The sequence below is a fragment of the Pogona vitticeps genome, chromosome 1 (assembly GCF_051106095.1).
Source record: "Pogona vitticeps strain Pit_001003342236 chromosome 1, PviZW2.1, whole genome shotgun sequence".
Lineage (NCBI taxonomy): Eukaryota > Metazoa > Chordata > Lepidosauria > Squamata > Agamidae > Pogona > Pogona vitticeps.
Genome location: NC_135783.1, coordinates 317,162,145 through 317,186,409, shown reverse-complemented (window position 1 = coordinate 317,186,409; position 24,265 = coordinate 317,162,145). Strand labels below are relative to the sequence as shown.

The following is a 24,265-nucleotide window of genomic DNA, read 5'->3' as shown; positions in this document are numbered from 1 at the left end:
TGACAACCCAGAAGGAGCCGGCACTCTACATTTTTCGATCTCTATTCTCAGACCGGCACAACAAAAGCTCGCAGGCGGACCTCGAGGGAACGTGCGCAGCCGCCAGAGCGTCTTAGAAGGAGGATGACTACGTATTAAGTCGGGAAAGAAGAGCGAGGGACAAGATAGTTTCTGTTTGTCATTCTGACTGGATGAAGAGTTTGGGAATGTTTTAGAAAACTGAAAAGACGTTTTTTACAGAGCTGGAGAGGCTGAGATAATGTGTTGACAAAGGGCTTATCCTCGCAGAGGTTTCACAAACTGGCTATGGTTGTCTTTCAAAAAATGAGATAGGACAGGAATGATGAAATTATAGTAGAGGACTTACAGTGCTGAGCACTCCCTGCTTTTTAAAAAAGTAGTATTACTGAAAGCAAAACGGACGAGCAGACGCACGCACATTTTTGAAGGGAGTGTAACAGTAATTGTAACCCACCCTGGGTCCTTCATTTAAAGAGAAAGGTGGGGAACAATATTTTAAACAAACTGAGGTTGGAAGGAAAGCAGAAAACAGTGCAACAATTTTGTTACAAAAAAATGTTCAGCGACAAAAAAACGTTGCTGGTGACACAAATATCCTGGATCAGCCAATTAATCAAAGTTTAGGAGACATGTGGATGATTGTTCTCTAGCACGGTTCTTTTCCAGAATATCTTTTCTTCTCATGATTTCCCTTAAGTATTATAATCTGAGTTCAGTCATTTTAGCTTCTAGCAAGAATGTGATCAACCCCAAAAATGCAATCTTTATGTATAAACCTCATCTCCAACAGCACAATTTGAAAGACTGTTTTTTTCTATCAGTTTTCTCATACATATAAAGTAACAATGAATACCATAGTCGGGATGATCTTGGCATTTGTCTTCAGTGATAAGGAATTTTTATACAGTAAAAATAGCTAGCTGCTCATCCAAGTCTCCGTCTTCTGATTTCTTTGATTTTTTTCTTATTCATGTGTAGCCATAATCCTGCTTTTGCATTTTTTAAATCTTTCTCAGCGGTCATTTTAAGTCATGGTGTTTCACCTAATTTTCATTTATTCATCTAAATCTAATCCAGTTTCCCATATGCTGTTCTGCATATACTGTACAGTGTATCATAGAAGTGAGTACACCTCCTCAGATTTCATAAATATTTTAGTATATTTTTTCATGTTACAACACTGAAGAAATGACACTTGGCTACAATGTAAAGCAGTGAGCATATAGTTTGTATAACAGTATAAATACTATATGCTGTTCCCTCAAAATAACGTAACATAGAACCATTAATGTCTAAACCATTGGCAACAAAAGTGAGTACACCCCTAAGTGACAATGTCCAAATTGGGCACAAAGTGTCAATATTTTGTGTGGCCACCATTATTTTCCAGCGCTGCCTTAACCCTTGGGCATAAGAGTTCACCAGAGTTTCACAGATTGCCACTGGAGTCCTCTTCCACACTTCCATGACGACATCGCAGAGCTGGTGGATGTTAGAGACCTTGCGCACCTCCACCTTCCGTTTCAAGATGCCCTACAGATGCTCCATAGGGTTTAGGCCTGGAGACATGCTTGGCCAATCCATCACCTTGACCCTCAACTTCTTTAGCAAGGCAGTAGTCATTTTGGAGATGTGGTCAGGATCGTTATCATGTTGGAATACTGCCGTGCGGCCCAGTCTCTGAAGGGGGGGGGGAATCATGCTCTGCTTCAGTATGTCACAGTACATGTTGGCATTCATGGTTCCCTCAACAAACTGTAGGTCCCCAGTGCCGGCAGCACTCATGCAGCCCCAGACCACTCCCACCACCATACTTGACTGTAGGCACAACACACTTGTCTTTGTACTCCTCACCTGGTTGCCACCACACATGCTTGACACCATCTGAACCAAATAAGTTTATCTTGGTCTCACTGGACCACAGGACATGGTTCCAGAAATCCATGTCCTTGTCTGCAGGCTTTCTTATGCATCATCTTTAGAAGAGGCTTCCTTCTGGGATGACAGCCCTGGAGACCAATTTGATGCAGTGTGTGGTCTGAACACCAACAGGCTGACCCCCCACCCCTTCAATCTCTGCAGCAATGCTGGCAACACTCATACATCTATTTCCCAAAGCCAACCTCTGGATATGATGCTGATCATGGGCACTCACTTTCTTTGGTCGACCATGGTGAGGCCTGTTATGAGTGGAACCTATCCTGTTAAACTGCTGTATGGTTTTGACCACTGTGCTGCAGCTCAGTTTCAGGGTTTTGGCAATTCTTATAGCCTAGGCCATCTTTATGTAGAACAATTCATTTTTTCAGATCCTCAGGTAGTTCATTACCACGAGGGCCATATGGAACTGCCAGTGAGCAGTCTGAGAGAGTGAGAGCGATAACACCTGCTCCGTATTCACACCTGAGACTTGTGACACTAATGGGTCTCATGATACCAGGGAGGGAAAACTGCCACTTGGACCCAATTTGGACATTGTCTCTTACTGGTGTAATCACTTTTGTTGCCAGTGGTTTAGACATTAATGGCTGTGTGTTGCATATCTTACATCTATCCCCTCTTCTAGTCCTACTTCCAACCAGATGGTATCAGGCGACCATATCAGCAAACCCTCGAGCCACGCGGTGCTGTTGATGAACGCCAGGTCAGTACAAAATAAGACTGCCCTCATCCATGATGTAATTCTGGATGAGGGTGCTGACCTGGCGTGCATTACTGAAACCTGGGTGGGAGAGGAAGGTGGTGTCCCCCTCTCCCAGCTGTGTCCTCCTGGGTACTCAGTCCAGCACCAGTGTCGCTCGGAGGGTCGGGGAGGGGGAGTTGCTATAGTCTATAGGAGTTCTATCTCCTTGACCAGGCTTCCTGTCCCTTTGAGAGGAGGTCTCGAGGGCCTGTATTGTGTGTTGGGCTCGCGAGATAGGTTAGGGATTCTGTTGGTGTACCGCCCACCCTGCTGCGTACCAACAATCTCCCTACCTGAGCTGATGGAGGTCGTCTCGGACCTGGTGTTGAGGACTCCCAGGCTGTTGGTGCTGGGAGACTTCAACATCCATGCCGAGGCTGCCTTGACTGGGGCAGCTCAGGACTTCATGGCCGCCATGACAACCATGGGGCTGTCTCAATGTGTCATCGGCCCGACACATGAGAAGGGCCATACCTTGGACCTGGTTTTCTCAACGGGACTGGAAGGTGGTGGTTTGGATGTGGAGGGGCTGGTTGTGACCCCATTGTCATGGTCAGACCACTTCCTGGTCAAGTTCAGTCTATTAGCTTCTTCTTCCCTCTGCAAGGGTGGGGGATCGATTAAGATAATCCGCCCCAGGAGACTAATGGATCTGGATGGTTTCCTGAATGCTCTGGGGGATTATCTGTCTGATATGGTCGGCGCTCCTGTCGAAGCTCAGGTCACCCTATGGAATAGGGAGATGACCCGGGCGGTTGACACGATTGCGCCTAAGCGCCCTCTCCCTGCTCACCGAGCCCAGACAGCTCCTTGGTATACTTCTGAACTGCAGGCGATGAAGCGAGAGGGGAGACGGCTGGAGCGCAGGTGGAGGAAGTCCCGCTGGGAATCCAATCGAACACGACTTAGAGCCCATTATCGGGCCTATTTCGTGGCAATACGGCTGGCAAAACGGCAATATTTCTCCAGCCGCATTGCTTCCTCAGAATGTCGTCCAGCAGAGCTGTTTCGGGTGGTCTGGGATCTTCTTCAACCGGGAAATCCGGTGGAGGTCCCGGACTGCTCATCAGCTCGCTGTGACGAGTTTGCTATTCATTTTGAGGAAAAAATCGCTCAGATTTGCAGTGGGCTGGACTCCACTGTTACTGCAAAATCGGAAGATGTGTCCAGTGTGCCGTGCTTAGGTCAAACTTTAATGGATGAGTTTCAATTGTTGAGACCCGATGATGTGGACAAGGTGCTTGGATCTGTCCATTCCACCACCAGGCTGCTCGACCCTTGCCCATCTTGGCTAATCGGAAGTTCTGCCAGGGGGGTTCGCACCTGGGTCCAGGAGGCCGTGAACGCCTCTTTGAGAGAGGGAGTGGTCCCTACCGCCTTGAAAGAGGCGGTAATTCGACCACTCCTTAAAAAGCCTAACTTGGACCCAAGGCTGGTGGTTAACTACCGACCAGTGGCGAACCTCCCTTATTTGGGCAAGGTGTTGGAGCGGGTTGTGGCCGGGCAACTCCAGGCGCTGCTGGATGAAACAGATTTTCTGGATCCATTTCAATCAGGTTTCAGGCCGGGTTTTGGTACAGAGACTGCCTTGGTCGCCCTGTACGATGACCTTTGCCGGGAGAGAGACAGGGGGACTGTGACCCTGTTGATACTCCTGGACCTCTCCGTGGCTTTCGACACCATCGACCATGGTGTCCTTCTGGATAGGCTGGCTGGGTTAGGAGTTGGCGGCACTGTTTTACGGTGGTTCCGCTCCTTCCTAGCTGACCGTGTCCAGAGGGTGGTGCTGGGGGAAAGTTGCTCTGCCCCATGGCACTTATGTCATCGGGTTCCTCAGGGCTCGATACTGTCCCCCATGCTGTTTAACATCTACATGAAACCGCTGGGAGAGGTCATCAGGAGGTTTGGGCTGAGGAGTCAGCAATATGCTGACGACACTCAGCTCTACCTCTCATTTTCCACCAATTCAGGTGAGGCGGTTTCTGTGCTGAACTCGTGTCTGGACCTGATAATGAACTGGATGAGGGTTAATAAATTGAAACTCAATCCAGACAAGACAGAAGTGCTGTTAGTGGGTGCTTCGCCGGACCGGTTGGAGGGCCATTTCCCTGCCCTGAATGGGGTTACACTCCCCCTAAGGGACAGGGTCCGCAGCCTGGGGGTGCTCCTGGACCCCAGTCTAACTTTGGAAGCCCAGGTGGACTCGGTGGCCAGAGGCGCCTTCCTTCAGCTGCGGAAATTATACCAGCTGCGGCCCTACCTGGACGAGCGGGGTCTCATGACAGTTACACACGCACTGGTAACATCTCGTATAGATTATTGCAATGCGCTCTACGTGGGGCTGCCTTTGAAGACGGTCCGGCGACTGCAACTGGTCCAGAATCGAGCTGCGCGGCTGGTGAGTGGTGGAGCCGCTAGAGATCACATCAAGCCGATTCTGTTCAATTTACATTGGTTACCAGTTGCTGCCCGAGCCCAATTCAAAGTGCATGTTTTGACATATAAAGCCCTAAACGGCTTGGGCCCTGGATACTTGAAGGACCGCCTCCTTCCATATGAGCCTACCCGGCAGTTAAGATCTAGCCAGGGGGCCCTTTTGAAAGAGCCATCCCCCAGAGAGGTAAGAGGGATGGCTTGTAGACAAAGGGTCTTCTCGGCAACTGCCCCTAGACTATGGAACGCCCTCCCAACTGAAATTCGTCTGGCGCCAACGTTGATGACATTTCGGCGCCAGGTCAAAACCTTCCTGTTCCAGAAGGCTTTTAATTGAAATAACAACTGTGGGTCCTGATGATGGCAATTTTAATTGTATTTTAATTGTATTTTAATCATTTTATTGTATTGAATTTTAATTGTTGTGAGCCGCTCAGAGACCTCTGGGTAGAGTGGGCGGCATATAAATTAAATAAATAAATAAATAAAATAAATTATTTTGAGGGGACATCACATTTACACTGTTATACAAACTGTATACTCACTGCTTTACACTGTAGCCAAGGGTCTGTTCTTCAGTGTTGTCACATGAAAAGATATACTAAAATATTTATGAAATGTGAGGGGGGTGTAGTCACTTCCGTGATATACTGTAGCTTGAAATCCATCTTACATTTTTCCAAACCATTCTGTTCATCTATATTCTGTCACTGTCCTCTTGCTCAGACTATAGATTGTACATCAAGAAAATCAAATCCTGTGGTAAACCCACTTCTTTTAGTCTTTCAAGATCCACACAATAATAGTGTTTCACAATCAATGCGATCAGAGTTAGTGTAATCTAACTCAAAGACTCCTGTTTTATTTAAAATTTACATGAAACCACTGGGAGAGGTTGTTCAGAGTTTTGGGATTTGGTGTCACCAATATGTGGATGACAACAAACTCTTCCTCTCTTTGCCAGCTAAATCCAAGGAAGCTGTGCCAGCTCTAGATCAGTGTCTGGTATCAGTAATGGATTGGATGAGGATGAATGAACTGAAACTTAATCCACACAAGACAGAGATACTCCTGGTCAGCAAAACGCTGATCAAAGAATAGGGATGCAGCCTGTGAAGAATGGGGTCACACTCTGTCTGAAAATACACGTGTGAAGCTTTGGGATACTCCTGGATTTGTCTCAGTGCCTGGATGTCCAAGTTTTGGTGGTGGCCAGAGTGTATTTGTACAATTGAAAATAGTCCTGGAGAGGGCTAATCTGGCTGTGGTAGCACATGCTTTAGTAACATCCCTGCTGAATTGTTGTAACACCCTTGGGGTGAGAGGCTGCCTGTTTGGAAACTCCAGCAGATGCAATATATGGCAGTCAGATTTCTAACTGGGGATGATTACTGGGTTCGTATAACCCCCATTACAGCACCTTCATTGGCTGCTGATCTATATCCAGGCACAATTCAAAGTGATGGTTCTAACTTATAAAGCCCTAAATGCCTTGGATCCAAGCTGTCTCAGACCACATCTCTCATGAGCCTGATTGTGTGTTAAGATCATCAGGAGAGGCCTTTCTCTCGGTTCCACCACCTTCACAAGTGTGTTTGGTGGGAACATGGGAAAGGGCTTTCTCTGTTGCTTGTTCCAGGCTTTGGAACTCTCCCTCACAGGAGACTAGACTGATCCCATCTTTGCTGTCCTTCTGAAAGCAGCCAAAGACTTTTATCTTCAGGCAAGCTTTCCCTCAGTACCTGGTTGCTTAAATGAAATTTTTAAATGGTTTATGTCTTACTGTTTTGAATTTTTTAAAGCATTGTCTGTGTTTACCATTTCTCAGAGTGGTATTTGTTTGATCCTTTTTAGTATTTGTATTGTTTTTAGCTTTAAATGTTGTCTCTTAATGATATAAGCCACCTTGGGTTCTTTTAAAAGAGAAACACGAGGTAAAACATTTTAAATGCCTAAATAAGAAGTAAATTAATTACTTATATAGGATCATTTTTAAAGGGTTTATGTTATTGAGACATTGGCTAGAATCCTATTTGTGTCTGTGCAACTTGGTACCACCAGTTGAGGTGGTACTATATTTCTGGGTTAAGGTGCACACCAGCAGTCTCCACTATCTGTAACAAATTACACAAACTTTACAGTAACACCAGTAGTATTTTGGTCATCAAGATACTGGCAGAATGCCATTGCTGTGAACAGCATGTGTCGCAAAAGGATCTTTTTTCTGCTTTAAAAGATAATTGTCTCCTCCTAGATCAGAATGTGTATGGCAAGGTACCACCCTGACAAGAAATGCTGAACTGTTTTGATAACTGATGATTAACTCAACTTCTGTATTCAAGTGAAGCAATAATCAAGAGTTCATCTCTGAGCTGTTTTTCTCTGACAAGCACTTCTGCTGATTCACTTGTGGGGCCCAGTTTGCTAGAGATCTTAGTCATTCTTCAGTTATTAGTGTTCTATCTAGCTTTTGCAGAATTACTGACATGCATTCAGCATATGGCTCTGACTAGTCGCTTATATGCTTGATCAGTTTCTATTTCTACACTGCTAATTGTTCTGATATCACATACAGACAAATCAAACAAGTTCTGAGCTTTTAAGGGCAATGTTCTTAAACTCCAGGTTTGTTCCGGTGGCCTAGTTTGTGCTCTCTGCCTAACGACTCACCCAATAGCTTTTCGGCCACCTGCCTTGTCAAAAAACTCAACGGATTGACAAACTGATTCACCATTTTGGCGTTTCGTCTCTAATTACAATGAATGCAATCATAACAGTTGCTGAATATATGCCAGGCAGTTCTTAGAGGGAACAGTTTTTCCTCCATGCCTTTGCTGCACCAAATGGTGCTTTTTTTACTGCAAGCAGAGCACTCCCAAAGACTGGAGGGAAAGGAAGCAAGGAGCCCTTCTCCTCTTTTATAGTGTGCTGAGCAACGAATGAACCTGTATTCTATTTCTTGCCACCACGAACATAGCTTAGATTTTTTTTAAAAAAATGTAGAACAGCCCTCAGTCCCCCGTGAGAATCATGTAGGATGGTGCCAGCAGAGGCTTCATTTGAGTGTATGTGGATCCTTCTGGGTTGTCGTCTCCTTTCTGAACAAAAATGGACCTGTACTGAGGTCGTGCAGCAAGAACCCCAAAAGGGATAGTCGCCTCACGCCTCCACATGGGCATCTTGGCCCTCTGGAACCCGGCCTTGGCGGCCGCGGGGATTCCCTCCCGGCAAGGCCATTTGGAGCGTTTCTGGCTCGGGTCCCAATTTTGCCGTTTAAAGGTCAGAAGCAGCAACGAGCGGTCCGATGAGCCATAAAAGAGAAGGGTAGGGGACATTATACCTTCCGATCACCGTGTTCTTGGCCTCCCCCCCCCCCCCACTTCCTTTTCCCGCCCAGTCGCTATTTCCAAGCCGGGAGAACGCTTCGGCCGCCTCAGACTTTCTTCCTTCACACACGAAAAGGCGGCGCTCCTCCAACTCCGGCCCGCCCTCACGTTCGGGAGTCGCGTCGCTCCTCCTCCTCCTCCCGCATCAAGAACCAAGCCGCCCCCTCCCTCCCTCCCCTCAAGCGCGTGCCCCACTCCACGCGGGCGGTCGTCGTCTTCGCCTTTCGCAGCTCTCTCTCTCTCGCGCGCGCGCCAGGGAACCATGACAGGGAAAGCTCCGGGGTTTTGGCACGAGGCGTCCCACCAGATTCTGGCCGGTGGCTCCGCGGGTAAGTCGGCCCTCACCGCCTCCCCTTCCCCTTCCCCGGCTTCTCCTCCCCAGCCTACGCGCCTCAGTGGCAGCCCTGCTCCCTTTTGCTTCGGGTCAATAGTCGCTCCTTTCCCCTCTGGGTGCAAAGTTTTGTCCTGGCATGTGAAACACCCACACCCACACCCACCCACCGCCTCTCTCCGTCCTGGCCGTCCAGCGAGTCGGGCCCGCCTCCTCAACGCGATAGGCTCTCCCTTCTGAGCCTCTCCCCTTAGCCCTTCCCACTTCGAGGATACCCCGACCTGAAGGAAGCGGGGTAGGGGTTTTCCACGATCCGTCCTGATTTGCTTCCTACTTGGCGTCTTCTGTTTGCAGTCTTGTAACTCCCAATTGGCCTGTTTGTTTGTTTCTGTTGACTAGCGGGAGCAAACGGATCATTGATATATATTTTATACAGTATTACATTTGTATCCACTTGTAAGAGTGACTAGCAAATAAGTATTTAAACAAAACGTTTTGACTTCTGCCTTCTTCAGTTGCTCTGGTAAAAATATGCTGCTTCCTAGACGGCGGCTTATCTTAATTTTGTGTTTATATTACATTTCTATTTCCATTGGAGTTTAATATTAAATTCAAAGTCTGTGATTTCAGCCTTCGTTTCATATTTGTAATATGTAGCATTTTGCATTGTCTTAATTTCTTCTGGCGTAATACCGACTTAATATGTGTGATAAATGAATAGACATTGGATGAAAAGGGATTTTGTTTTAAAATAACCAGGGCGGACTTGAGAATTAGCTTTGAAATGTATCATCTAAATGCTGTTAAGAAGAGCAGCAAAGAAATCCACTAAATTGGCGAGAAACAATAAGTAGAAAAAGTATTCAGGCATTGTTATTTCTTACACCAAGGAAAATGAGATACCATGGATTACATTATTTCTGAGATATAACTTTTTTTATATCCTTCCTATTTCCAGTGTAACTATTTACAGATAACTGCGTTACTTGCAGCTTGTAATATCAAACCTCTGAGAAAGGGTGGAAGTACACAACATGAAAAATGCACATGGATCTATTATTTATTTATTTATTTATTTGATTTATATCCCGCCCATCTGATACATCTATACCACTCTGAGCTTATGAAGGCAAGCCACGAACTTGGGTTTCCATGGGTGAATTTGGTTTAGCCTAATCATACAAGAGTCAGCAGAGATTGAGGCGGGGGGGGGGGAAGAGGAAATAGGCAATCAGCCTTGTTTGCAGCTTGTTGAGGTAAGCTCTGCTGTGGTGGTCCAGATTCGCAAGAGGCAAGGCTATAGCAGAGCGTCTTAACAAGTTGCAAAGAAATGTTGATTAGCATTTTCCCCCTTGCTTTCTCCTGGCTTCTCACTCTTTTTTCCCCTTCAGTCTCCTACATGCCCTATTCCCCCCCCCCAAGAAAGAAAGAAAGAAAGAAAGAAAGAAAGAAAGAAAGAAAGAAAGAAAGAAAGAAAGAAAGAAAGAAAGAAAAAGGGGAAGGAAAGTAGATCCATGCACTGGGTTTGGGGAGAAGGATTCAAAAGGCAGTCAACTTCCCATCTGAATGGGCCTGCTGCCTTGCCTTACTGCTGCTGTAACCATGTGGAGTGGTTTGAAATAGAATGGCTATAAACTCCTCTCTATCATCACAAGTGATCACACTATCTGAGTCAATGCAAATAACATTTGCTGCAAAAAAAAAAAAAAGACAGGCTGATTCTCATTGATTTGTACATTATGTAGTCAACAGAAAATAATACAAATCTGATCATCGCAGTCCCAGAGCCTTTTCTGTATTATTTGCCGTCACAGTCACCCACAAAGATAGGCATAATAAAAAAAGCTCAGTTTCAAAAAGCAGTGTGTGTTGAATATGAACAGACTTATACCACACCAGGCAGATCAATAGGTCTATATAGCCCATTACTGCCTATAAAACACCTCAGAAAGGAAGTCTTCCCGAGTTATAACTAGAATGCCAGGGACCAGATGTGAGGCCTTTGCCAGTCAAACAGTATGCCCCTCCACAGAGCTATGATTTGACCTGTGTCTTTCAAATGTCCTAGAGTGCTATCCCCTGATGTTGCCTTGCAAGAATGAGTTAAGACATGGCTGAGAAGATGTCAGTTTGATCTGAAGAGGATGGATTGTGCCATTGGAAAGGCCCTTGTTATGTTTGTCAAAAACTTGGTGGGGAGAGAGTGACGTGAGATATGTTGAAATAAAAGGGGAGCTGTGTGGTCAAAGCAAAATTATATACTAATACAATAGGCAATGCCTTTATAGACCACTTTAAAATCATCATACAATATGTGAGCTTTCATGGATCAAAAGACCACTTCATTGGGCTGTACCAGTGCGAAGACATAAAGTCCAAAAGTTCACAGCAAGGTGGATTTTGCCAGGAAAGTTACTTTTAGATGTTAAGTCCAAAAGTTCTTGGCAAGACGGATTTTGCCAGGAAAGTTACTCTTAGATGTGAAGTCCAATAGTTGTTGGTAAGATGGAATTTGCCAGACACATCTTTCTTGGATGGAAGTGTCAACATCAGATATGGTGACGTTGATTGAAGATAGCACAATTGTTATGTGCCTTTGAGTTGGTTCTGATGTAAGATGACTCTATGAACCATTGATCTTCAAAAGTTCTATCTAAACATGGGGCACTTCATATTTGTATTCCTTCCCCCAGAATCAGGTCCACTTACTGGGCTCCATGTGGTGCAACCCTCTTCCATTTTTGTTGCCATGCCCGTTGTGGAATGAGCCTGCCTGGCACTTCCCTGCCTCCCCATGCAGCCAACCACCATGGTGCAAAGGCAGGATGGGAAGTCTTCTCACTCAGATCCCAAGATTACAAATATGAAGTGCCCATGTCTAGTCCTGTCATTTGCAGCCTGCTCATGTCTTGCATGCTAAAGGCTGTAGATTCCTTATTAAGTCAATTCATCCCATGTTTAGTCTTCCTTTGTTTCTACTGCCTGCTGCTTTTCCTAATATTATTGTCTTTTCCAATGACAACAATAATTTTTCTTCTCATGATATACTGTATCCAAAGTATGATGTCTTCAGCTTAGCTACACTGTGTCCTTTTAAAGGAGAAAGGTGAAATAAAAATACTTTAAATAAATAAATAAATAAAATATCTCAGGGAGAGTTTAGAATTGGTTTAATCTAGAACCAACTTATTTGTCTTTCTGGAGTTCCATGGTATCTAGAAAACTCTCCTTGAGTGACATACCCTTACACTTTAGGGCCTTTTCTAATGCCTTCATAGCTGTGTTTCCAAGCCTGTATTCATCTGATATCATGGCTAATCTCCATTTGGATTTATGATTGTACAGAATACCTTTAACATTTTTTATTCATCATTATTAACGTTAGATAATTCTTCTACGGTTATTATTTTTATGTTCTTCATATTCAACTCTAATTGTGCTTTCTTTGTTTAGTTTCCTCAGTTACTTCAAGTCATTGCAACTTTCTATCAGTATTATCATCTGCATATCATAAATCATTGATATTTGTTTCACCAGTTTCCATCACCCTTATCTGAATCTAATCCAGTTTTTTGTTTGGTATGTTCTGTTTATAGACTGAACAATAGGGGATGAAATTTGCACCCTTCTAAAATACTTCTTTGTCTGAAATATTTGCCAACATGAAATCATTCTGTTTCTCATATTCTGCCCAAAAATGATCTCTTGTCCAGAATATAAGTTTTGTATCAGAACAATCCATTGCTGTGCTACACCCATTTCTTTTATAATGATAGGTTTTTATGATCTACTGTCAGAGTCTTTTCTGTAAATCTGTATAACACAGACTTATTATTCTGAGCCCCCTTAATGGATTGCTGCCTTGTCGTGGTGAAGTAATTCAGAGAAGGTATGGGCTATGCCGTGCAGGCAAGATGGACAGGTCATAGTGGAGAGACTAAACGCGATCCATCTGGAGCTGGAACTGGCAAGCCACTCCAGTATCTTTGCCAAGAAAACTCCATGGACAGAAACAAAAGGCTAAAAGATATGATGCTGGAATATTAGCCCCTCATGTCGGAAGGTGTCCAACATGCTACTGAGGAAAAGTGGAGGACAACAACAAGTAGCTCCAGAGCTAATGAAGTGGTTGGGCCAAAGCCGAAAGGATGCTCAGATTCGGACGTGCCTGGAAGTGAAAGGAAAGTCCGATGCTGGAAGGAAAAATACATAGGAACCTATGAACCTTAGTAACCTTGGTAAGCTGGATGTGGTCAAACAGGAGATGGCAAGAATAAACACTGACACCCTGGGCATCAGTGAACTAAAATGGATGGGAATAGGTGAATTCAATTCAGACGATTATCATATCTACTACTGTGGGCAAGAATCCTGTAGAAGAAATGGAGTAGCCGTCATAGTCATCAAAAGAATGGGAAAAGCTGGACTGGGATGCAATATCAAAAATGCTAGAATGGTTTCAATATGAATCCCAAGCAAACCTTTCAACATCACAGGAATCCAAGTTAATGCACCAACCACTGATGCTGAAGAGGCTGAAATTGACCAGTTCTATGAAGACTTACAACACCTTCTAGAACTGACACCAAAGAAAGATGTTCTTCTCATTACAGGGGATTGGAATGCTAAAATAGAGACTCAGGAGATAAAAGGAACAACAAGTAAGTTTGGCCTTGGAATTCAAAATGAAGTAGGGCAAAGGCTAATAGAGTTTTGTCAAGAGAAGAAACTGGTCATCACAAATACTCTTTTCCAACAACAGAAGAGGACATCACCAGATGGGCAATACCAAAATTAGATTGATTATGTTCTCTGCAGCCAAAAATGGAGAAGCTCTATACAGTCAACAAAAATAAGACCTGGAGCTGATTGTGGCTCTGATCATCAACTTCTCATATCAAAACTCAAGCTTAAACTGAAGAAAGTAGGAAAAACCACTGGGCTAGTCAGGTATAATCTAAACCAACTCCCTTATGAATACACAGTGGAAGTGAAGAACAGATTTAAGAAACTAGATTTGGTGGACAGAGTTCCTGAAGAACTTTGGATAGAGGCTCGTAACATTGTACAGGAGGCAATAAAAACCATCCCAAAGAAAAGTAAATGCAAGAAAGCAAAGTGGCTGTCCAATGAGGCGTTACAAATAGCAGAGAAGAGAAGGGAAACAAAATGCAAGGGAGATAGGGAAAGTTACAGAAAATGAAATGCAGACTTCCAAAGAATAGTAAAAAAAGACAAGAGGGCCTTCTTAAATGAACAATGCAAAGAAATAGAGGAAAATAATAGAAAGGGAAAAACCAGAGATCTGTTCAGGAAAATTGGAGATGTTAAAGGAACATTTTGTGCACAGATGAACATGATAAAGGACAAAAATGATAGGGACTTCACAGGAGCAGAAGACATCAAGAAAAAGTGGTGAGAATACACAGAGGAATTATACCAGAAAGATCTGGAAGTCCCGGACAACACAGATAGTGTGGTTGCTGTCCTTGAGCCAGACATCCTGGAGAGTGAAGTCAAGTGGGCCTTAGAAAGCATGGCTAACAACAAGGCCAGTGGAGGTGATGCCATTCCAGTGGAACTATTTAATATCTTAAAAGTTGAGGCTGTTAAGGTGCTACACTCAATATGCCAGCAAGTTTGGAAAACTCAGCAGTGGCCAGAGAATTGCAAAAGATCAGTCTAAATCCCAATTCCAAAGAAGGGCAATGCCAAAGAATGTTCTAGCTACCATACAATTTCACTTATTTCACACTAGCAAGGTTATGCTCAAAATCCTACAAGGTAGGCTTCAGCAGTATGTGGACCGAGAACTCCCAGAAATACAAGCTGGATTTTGAAGGGGCAGAGGAACTAGAGACCAAATTGCTAAAATACGCTGGATTATGGAGAAAGCCAGAGAGTTCCAGAAAAACATCTACTTCTGCTCCATTGACTATGCAAAAGCCTTTGACTGTCTGGACCACAGCAAACTATGGCAAGTTCTTAAAGAAATGGGAGTGCCTGACCACCTTATCTATCTCCTGAGAAATCTATATGTGGGACAGGAATCAACAGTTAGAACTGAATATGGAACAACTGATTGGTTCAAAATTGGGAAAGGAGTACAACAAGGCTGTATATTGTCCCCTGCTTATTTAACTTATATGCCGAATACATTATGTAAAAGGCAGGAGTGGAGGAATCCCAAAACGGATTAACAACCTCCAATATATAGATGATACCACTCTGATGGCGAAAAGTGAGGAGGAATTAAATAACATCTTAATGAGGGTGAAAAAGAGAGCACCAAAAGTGGTCTGAAGCTCAACATCAAAAAAAAAAAAGTCATGGCCACTGGTCCCATCATCTCCTGGCAAATAGAAGGGGAAGATATGGAGGCAGTGACAGATTTTACTTTCTTGGTCTCCATGATCACTGCAGATCACAAAATTAAAAGATGCCTCCTTCTTGGGAGGAAAGCGATGACAAACCTAGACAGCATCTTAAAAAGCAAAGACATCACCTTTCTGACAAAGATCTGCATAGTCAAAGCTATGGTTTTTCCAGTAGTGATGTATGGAAGTGAGAGCTGGACCATTAAGAACGCTGACCACCAAATAATAAATGCTTTTGAATTGTGGTGCTGGAGGAGACTCTTGAGAATCCCCTGGACTGCAAGGAGAACAAACCTATCCATTTTGCAGGAAATCAACCCTGAGTGCTCACTGGAAGGACGGATCCTGAGGCCGAGGCTCTAATACTTTGACCATCTCATGAGAAGAGAAGACTCCCTGGAAAAGACCCTGATGTTGGGAAAGTGTGAAGGCAAGAGAAGAAGGGGACAACAGAGGATGAGATGGCTGGACAGTGTCATTGAAGCTGCTAACATGACTTTGATCAAACTCCAGGAGGCAGTGGAAGACAGGAATGGCTGTCATGCTCTGGTCAATGGGGTCACGAAGAGTCGGACACTACTTAACGACTAAACAACAACAACAACATTCTTCTGAGCAGTGAGGGTAGCATTCTTCTCAGAGAAACTAGGCTAAACTAAGGAAAGTCACAATGCCATTTTTATATGCATTATCCATCTTTCCAGACTTTTTGAGGTTATTCCACAAAACGGCTCTACGTTGCCCTGAAACTTCCAGAAGGAAGTAACATTCTCTAAAATAACCTCACTTCTGCCACTCCCCTTTTCTTAACTGAAACCAGTTCTCACTAATTAGCTTAGTAGCAAGAGAGAGTTCTGCCAGGAGTTTTTCAGGACCTTGGAAATTTCTTCTCACCCAGATAAGACACAGCAGGCCAAACCTTTTAATTAACAATTTATCCCCTTCTCTTCTTGCCTACCCATCCTACCACAAACCAACAGGCCTAAGTTTCAAAGGCAACTAAAACCATCATCTTCTCATTTTCCAATTTCTTGACAGGTCCCCTGCAGGTCTGTCATCTCGTTTGATCTTGCTTGAAATTTCCCTTTGATTTTTTGGATGTTATGGAAGAGATTTGCCATCTGTCCTTTGTTGTTCTCTTCTATTTCTTTCCCCATTATAATAAATCTTTTTGTCTCTGTGTGCAAGTCATTGAAAAGATGCATTTATATTTTTGATCCTATTTCTGTAACCTTTTATTTTTGTTTCATATCTGCTGTTAATTAATAAAGTTGAGAAGTTCCCTGGTCATCCATCTAGGCTTTTCTGTTGCTTTGATTACAGGAATAGTCTTTTGCATTCTTCCCTCATAACATCTCTATTTTCGTTCTACAGTTAAGTTTAGTTTCGTTCTACGGTTAAGTTTAATAATCTATTATTTACATGGTCTTTAAATTCTTTAGGAATGTTATTTAAATCACATTTTCAGCACTATTGTTCTTTTCATCATTTCATTTTCAGTGTAACTTGCAATATTAAGAGTTCACTTTTATATGTGAAAATGTCTCTTTGCAGTTTTAGGTTTCTCATAATTGCTTTGTAAATGCATCTTATGCTGAAAACAGAGAAATACACTGTTGTAGTTGTAGGCTGGTGAGTTGAAAGATATTATACATATAGGGTAGAGTGTGGAGAGGAGTGAAGCTAAAAGAGACTGGCTTTTGATACATCTATCCCGTATTATTTCTGTAATTTTTTTGCAGATTCAAAGCAGCAAAGACTGCAGTGCTCTAATTTTAATTAAGTTTGGATTCAGCCCAATGGGCTAGACTTCTGAATATACAATGATGCATTTGTTTGCTTGATTTTAATTACTGTAGTTGAATGAAGGAAAGGAGGACACAGAGACAGGACATTCCAGGATGGAACTGGAGCCAACAGTTTGACATCTTGGTACAAGAACAAATATTGAAGCTCTGTACCTGTCTACAGAAACAAGTACAGATGCATTTTTAGATTGTGGCCCCAGGCCTTATGGTGTGGTATAAAAGTGTAAAAAATAAATAAATAAATAAATTGATTTGTATCCATACAACATCAATAAAGCCCTCGTCTAATACCTGTGCTAGCGGAAAGCTATCCACCTTTTTCTGCAGTCTGTCTGATTAACTAATGCTGTGAAAGATTAGATTACTGTTCCTTGGTTTCTAAGTATTTTTTTATCTACCACTATTAAAAGTAATTCCCCCAGAAGAAGGGAATGGTAAACCATTTCTGAGCATTTTCTACCCTGACAGGGTTGTCATTATTATTCAAAAATGCTAGACACAGTCAATCAAAATTATAAAAATATTGACTGCTATTATATAACAGATACAAGTTTTAACCAAAAACCTAATTATCTGTTAAATATTGGTGCAGTAAGTGTGCTGTTCCTAATGTTGCTGTTTTTGTAACTCTGATAGTGTGATTTATGAGATCTAAAACTGCTTATAGTACTGTGTGAAATTTCTTGATGTCGTTTCCAAAGACCTGATGACTACGGGGACCAATGAAGAGTGTTTCTTCCAGAGGCAAGATGTTTTGATTGCCTGATCTCTGTATTTTGTTGGTTTTTCAAATTCTTTATTTTCAACTCTGGCATCCTCTGAAGTTGCAATGTTATTAATAATCCAGACATTTCTTTGTTCTATTACTGCTATCTCTGGTGTGTTGTGTTCAGTGTCTGTTTGGAATTGGAAATCTGACAAGATCTTGATTTTGTCATTTTCTGACACCTTCCCTACCCAGTGTTCCCATAGGTTTTTGGAGGCTAGCAAGTTGTATTTTTTGCATAATGACCAGTGTACAATACTAATTTTCTACTCTATCATGTCTAATTTTGTAATATGTTTGTACAGTCTTTGGACATTCACAGATGAGGTGTGACAAAGGTTCATCTTTTTCTTGGCAGAATCAACATTTTCTGTAAGCACTAATTCCTTGAATCTTAACTTTTGTCACATTGGTGTTTGTTCTTGTGCAGCAAAAATCAAGCCTTTGTTTTCTTTCTTTTGACCCGAGTTTTAGCCATTCCCATGTTGAATTATGATCATGCTTTCCATCAGTATTTCTAAGGTGTTGTCCATGTAGTGATTTATTTTTCCAACTGTTTAAGTTATTATTATTCAAAAATACCAGACCCTGTCAATCAAAGTTATAAAAACACTGACTGGTATTATATAACAGATACAGGTTTTAACCCAAAACCAAATATCTGTTCAATAATGGCACAGTGTATATGCTGTTTCTAATATTGCTGTGTATGTGGTATGTGGGTGGGTTTATTTTTTTTATTTATATTTTGCCTTTGGTGGTGTTTGGATGTTGTTGTTAATCAAAAATATCAGACACAGTCAATGAAAATTATAAAAACATTGGCTGTTGTTGTTGTTAAAAGTAACTGTGTCCCATAGGTTCTTCAAGGCAGAGAATACTCAGAAGTGGTTTTCCATCCTCTTCTTCTGGGGGCACCCTGGGACAGGTCAGCTTGCCCATAGCTACACAGTTTGACTCTTTCCTAAGAAGCACAGTGGGGAATGAAACTCCTCGCCTTTAGCTCCACAACTGGACACCTAAACCAATGGGCTATCCAGCCAGCGACAGTGGTACCTCGGTTTATGAATTTAATGCGTTCTCCGGGATGTTTTGTAATGCGAAAAATTCACAAACCGAAACATGGTTTCCCATAGGGATGCATGCATGGGGGCAGCACTATAAACCTCCCAGGCGCAATGCAAACTTGCTTCGTATTGCGAAAAAATCGTAAACTGAGGCATTATTTTCAATGGATTTTTGTTCATAAACCAAAAATTTCGTTAACTGAGTTGTTTGTAAACTGAGGTAGCACTGTATCTACCACTATTAGCAGTGGTTAAAAAACAATCTCAGTAGAATTGCTGCAACAGTGGCAATGTACTGAGGTGTGTGTGTGTTTAAAAACACACATCTGACTCATAGACACCCAGCTAAAGGAGGTATCGGCATTGAGGTCAAAAGGTGTTAGTTCTATATATATCTGTTGTGCTTTCTTGTGAGTGTAAAGAATTCAGAGACAGTGATAAATTTCTAAGAGAACGACCTGTGCTCATGAAATCCACGGTTTAAATTTCACTTTTGACAGGAATTAAGAAGGTGGCCTTAGGCAACTTTTTTCTTAGGATCGTTTATTCCATCTGAAGTTGACTTACATTAAAGAATTTTTGTAATTTTTGTAATCATGGACTCACTTGACTCACTGCACCTTTTAGGCACCTTTTCAAATCATGTGTCCGTGCTCAGGACTTTCTCATTGCTCCGTATTGAACATTTTATCTGTTGTTTCCTGTTTTTTTTTAATGTTATGTCTATTGTGTTGTATCTTTTTATTCCCTTTGACCACTCCATATAAAATTTGTATTGTTTGGTATTTAGATATTATTTTTAATAATGAATGGATTATAATTATTTTAAAATAAGTCAGTAAATGTTGTAAAACACTTTGTGAGGGCTAAATGAATATAAAATACTATTTTTACTTTTGCTACTTTAAAATAGTGGCTACCATCCTACTGAGCTTCAGCTGAGTGGAAAACATCACTAATTTAATAAATTTGGAGTGTGGTGCTTTTGTAAGCCCTGCCATTGTGCAGGATGATTTTTCTTCAGACAATCATATTTGCATAATGTTAATGCTTGTGCAAGTGACATTATTATGCATTACACACTGTTAGGATTTTCCACCATTACTGGCCATGATCTTTAAATTTGCACAAACTAGCATATTGAGTCACTGTGTGAATGAAACCCTTTGTTTCACTCAACACACCAGGGCTGTCAAGGACGTGAATTGGAAATGGGAAATTATTGCTGCATGATCACACAAAAATGCCTAAATCATACTTTTTCAAACTGGTGTCCACCATATGTGAAGGTCTGACCATTGTAGTCCCCCTGGAGGGTATCAGGTTGGGAATGGCTCTCCTAAATGATGCAATGCAGGACATTTGCTTTAGATTCCAGTCCCAGCAAAGAATATTATAACATAGAGAGAGAAAGGGCCAGAACCCAATAAGGTGTTTCTGTTGAGAGACTGCATTTCACCAGCAGAATTGAGTGTGAAGACGTTTCCACCTCTCATAAGCCATTAAGAATTGCTCCTTGTAGCAAGTTTGAATACATCTATGAATTTACTTTTTGATACAGGCCTGGTGTGTCTTTGTGACACTGTAGGGCCCCCAGCACTCCGCCATCAACACCCCCCCCTCTCTGTGTAGTACACTTATGACATCTAGGGACATGGAATACAATTTTGTCATATCTTGTTCATAACCTTTTTTTAAAAAGAGCTTGGCCAGTAGGAGGTATGAGCCTTTCAGCTAAAAAAAAAAAAACATTTTAAAGTTAACAAAACCCCACTATAGCAACTTCTACAGTACAGTAGGACTGCGGTATCCACAGGATCAGTACTCACAGTTTCACTTTTCTGCTGCCTGAAAACATTAAATAAGAAAACCCAGAAATATGTGTTTCCAAGGCGTATTACTAGAACTGGCCACTAGAGATGATGCTACATATTGTAATGAGTTACTGCATCTGCGCTTGCCAGCACCTGTGGGGGATCTTGGAACCAATCCCCATAGATACCATGGTCCTACTGTACATAAGCAGAGTTGGGAGTTTTTAATGAAAAAATAAAAATATTTCCAGGCTGCTGGAAAATCTGGAAGAGGGACCTTGTTGAGATCACTTCTGCTTCTGCTCTCATTTAGGTGGTCAATATGGCTTAAATGCCTGCTAAATAAGTATATATGAGTTGGCAAGCAAGTAGACGTTTTTGGTATATTGTTGTCATTGAAGACCCAGTTTCAATGTTAATATTACACAAAGGTGTTCTGGACAAATGATTATGGATTATACTGGATGAATTTCACTGTTGTGTCTTTTCCCTTCAAGTGGATTAAAATGGAAAAGGAAGTTGGGACTTAATGAAAGGAATTGTTTAGACAACTATTTATAAATGCGGTAGGCATTAAATATAGATTTTCCCCACCACACAGCTGGTCAGTTTCTCTCTCTTTTTCTTTGCTGCTTCTAACTGGAGGAGCAACATCAGTCACTATGGATACTTAAGAACATACCTTCTTTGTCTAGCAGAGTTGGAAGGGACCCTGTGGATCACCAGCCCCTCTCAATGAGGCACAGTGGGGAATTGAACTCCCAGCCCCTGGGCTCTCCAGCCAGAGACCTAAACCACTGAGCTATCCTGTGGGATTCCTGATCTTCGGAAGTATTAACTCTTTCCAGGACTAGGCCTGAGTGAGCCAGCTGTTCTCCAGCCAGGAACCTGTACTGTACTTGATTTTTAATCTTGTTCTGAGCTGCTTTGAGTCACCATTTTGGGGGGAAAGGCAAGATATCCATCAATCAGTCAAACAAATATGTAACCATTCTTATGCCTAAATGTTTGGGTTTTTTAGATAAGTTGCTGATGCTGCATATTTTTCCAGCAGTTCTCCCTACTTTTGCTTGATGCTGAATTGCATTGTTTGTGTTATTGAAGCCTTGAGGACAGTGACACACTCCCAGCATTTTTCCCTTGAAGATTTCGGCTCAACTGCTCTATGCATTTTGTCCTGTGGGAGCAACGTGGCGATCAGAAGGCAAAATCTGGACAGCATGGTAGTTCTTGATTCTTCACTGCCTTTTCCCAGGAGACCTTTTTTCTCCTCACACTTTTTCCTTCCCCGTTGCAAAATGTCTCAGTCAAAAATAAGTGAGGTGTGAAAGAACTGAATTGCTCGTTTGATTTATTTTTCGTCCTCTAAATATGCTCCTGTTTTAAAAACATTTCCGGCTTGAATTATTAACAATGATATCTCATCAAACATGTTTTTTAAGCCTACCTTCCCAGTTATTGTATTCTGAAGTCACTGTCTGTGCTTTTAAACAGACCGCAAGGCTAGTTTATTAAAGCTAAAAGCGTTGCCTTTTGTAGTCTGGGGAATAGCAGCAAGGGGGGACATTTGCTTGATTATCCAGGAACTACTGCACGCACATCTAAGTAGATATGTGTAGGATTGCAGCGTTAACTTGTTTAATAGATTTGTTTTTACCTTCATAGAAAATGCATGTTGCTTCAGCCTCGATTATATACTGTATTGGCCACTGGATGGCAGTGTAATGCTGTTTTACTATGTTTTTTAAAAATTTGAATGAAACAACCCAAATATGTTGCCCTTACAGGTGAATATCAGATATTATTTGATTTTTAAAAATTAAAGAGAGAGTATACCTGTAGGATTCGTAAAAACAGAATTTAAGAGGAAACTTGCCATGAGAAATAAAATATTAAGTTTATTTAAAACAGTTGCATCCCACCATTCCCACAAATATCAATTCAAGCTAGGTCGCAGCAGTAAACAAAAAGAATACTTTTACTAAAGCAGTACAAAATGAAAACGACAGCATTACAAGAGTTGACTCTCTCACACAATAAAGTGTGAGTGAAATTATCACCGATTTGATGTTTTAGCTTTTTGTCACCTAAAATGTTACATAGGTGAGGAATCTGATGCTTGCTTTGAAAAATGAGTAACCAACCCTTCAAAATAACAACAATCAAGAGCAGCATCTTTTAGTAGTGGGTAGGCGGAGATATCCGATAGGCTTCTTTGTCTTAGAAGGTGTTCTATACTTTTTACCCATTGCCCAAGGTGAGTTTTTGTTTTCCTGTGGGGTAGAAGGGGTAATATGTCATCTGTGTATGAGAGGTTTACCTCAAAGGAAGATTTTAATACAGTGGTGTGTTTATCTAGGTCCTAGGACCAATCAATTTTTAGTACTACAGTTAAATCTGTGGTGAAGTATAGATGATTGAGATATGTGGCAATGAGTACTCATTTGTTTATCTGATGAATGCTTTGATTTACGTTGTACCGAAAACAGGGAAGCAAGGTGGTTTTGACAAGAAGAACCAAAAACACAACAGATAACACAAAAAGTTACAACATTAAAACACAATTAAATAAACTATGCTATTAATGCACAACTGAATTAATATCTAATTAATTCAGTTTTTAAAGATACAGACAGGGTTCTTTATCTTTTAACTTGTTTGCAAAAAAATAATTTTAAAAAATCATTTATTCCTTTCTAGAGGTGGGCCAGTTTGTGGTTTTGGATGATAACTCCCAGAATTCCCCAGGCAGCAGAGCAATCCAGGAACATATGTTAGAACTGGATTGCACATATTTGAGAATTCAAAAGCATTTTTTTTCACACGCCTTCAGAGAAGAACATGTAATGCTAGTCATCCCCTTTTTGTGAAAATGCAACTGCATGCCAGCTGGGAATGCAGTTGTACAGAATAAAACATTTTCATTGCTGTGCCAATTTTCAGCCACATTCATTTGCCAGTGAAGAACCTTACCTGGAGCATAGGGCCTTGATTCACTGTAAATAAACAGACACTATATGGACATATATAGATCTATACATCTCATGACCAAGAGATGAGAACACTACAACCAGCTGGGGTGGTGGTAGATGGGAAACAAGGCCTCATAAGTCTGGAGACCTTGAAATGCAAGGAAGAGTTGGTGAAAGGGGGGGGCTATGAAAGCAGGGAAAGACAAGAAGGTAAAAACTCATTACAGTTCAAGACAGCATTAGAAGGCAGCATTATTCCCTCCCTTCACCACTGTTTGGGGTCCTGAAGTTGCCAGTGGGAGGCCCTACCTAAGATAGGGCTAGTCCCAACTTCAGCCCAGGTATGCACATACTTTTGCCTAAAGCATTTGGTTTTTGATCTGAGTGACCTCAGATAACTATTGATATAACTATTGATGTATAATATTGTGATTTGTTCAGGAAGTGCAAGTTAAATATATTTGCATTAAGGTGAGCATCAAGCAGATTTCTCCCTCAACCCTAATCATTCTTTGCTCTCTCTCTCCTTCTCTCACATACATGCTTTCTAACTGGTCTCATCAGGTAAGGGGTGGGAAAACTGCTGGGCAGCAGAGAGGGTCATATA

The 24,265-nt window shown here is 41.9% G+C and overlaps 1 protein-coding gene and 1 long non-coding RNA gene across 2 annotated transcripts in view; both read left to right on the top strand.

The window, feature by feature from the left end:
- The first annotated feature begins 8,506 nt into the window (after window positions 1-8,506).
- The window catches only part of SLC25A21 (solute carrier family 25 member 21), a 359,073-nt gene continuing 343,314 nt past the window's right edge, over window positions 8,507-24,265 (top strand). Inside the window, exon 1 of the mRNA XM_020801990.3 lies at window positions 8,507-8,852. Within this exon, the coding sequence (XP_020657649.1) occupies window positions 8,786-8,852 (67 nt within the window). The 5' untranslated portion in view covers window positions 8,507-8,785. The remainder of the gene's footprint in view (window positions 8,853-24,265) is intronic.
- The window catches only part of LOC140703216 (uncharacterized), a 31,139-nt gene continuing 15,738 nt past the window's right edge, over window positions 8,865-24,265 (top strand). Inside the window, exon 1 of the long non-coding RNA XR_012082603.2 lies at window positions 8,865-9,377. This is a non-coding gene — a long non-coding RNA (uncharacterized LOC140703216). The remainder of the gene's footprint in view (window positions 9,378-24,265) is intronic.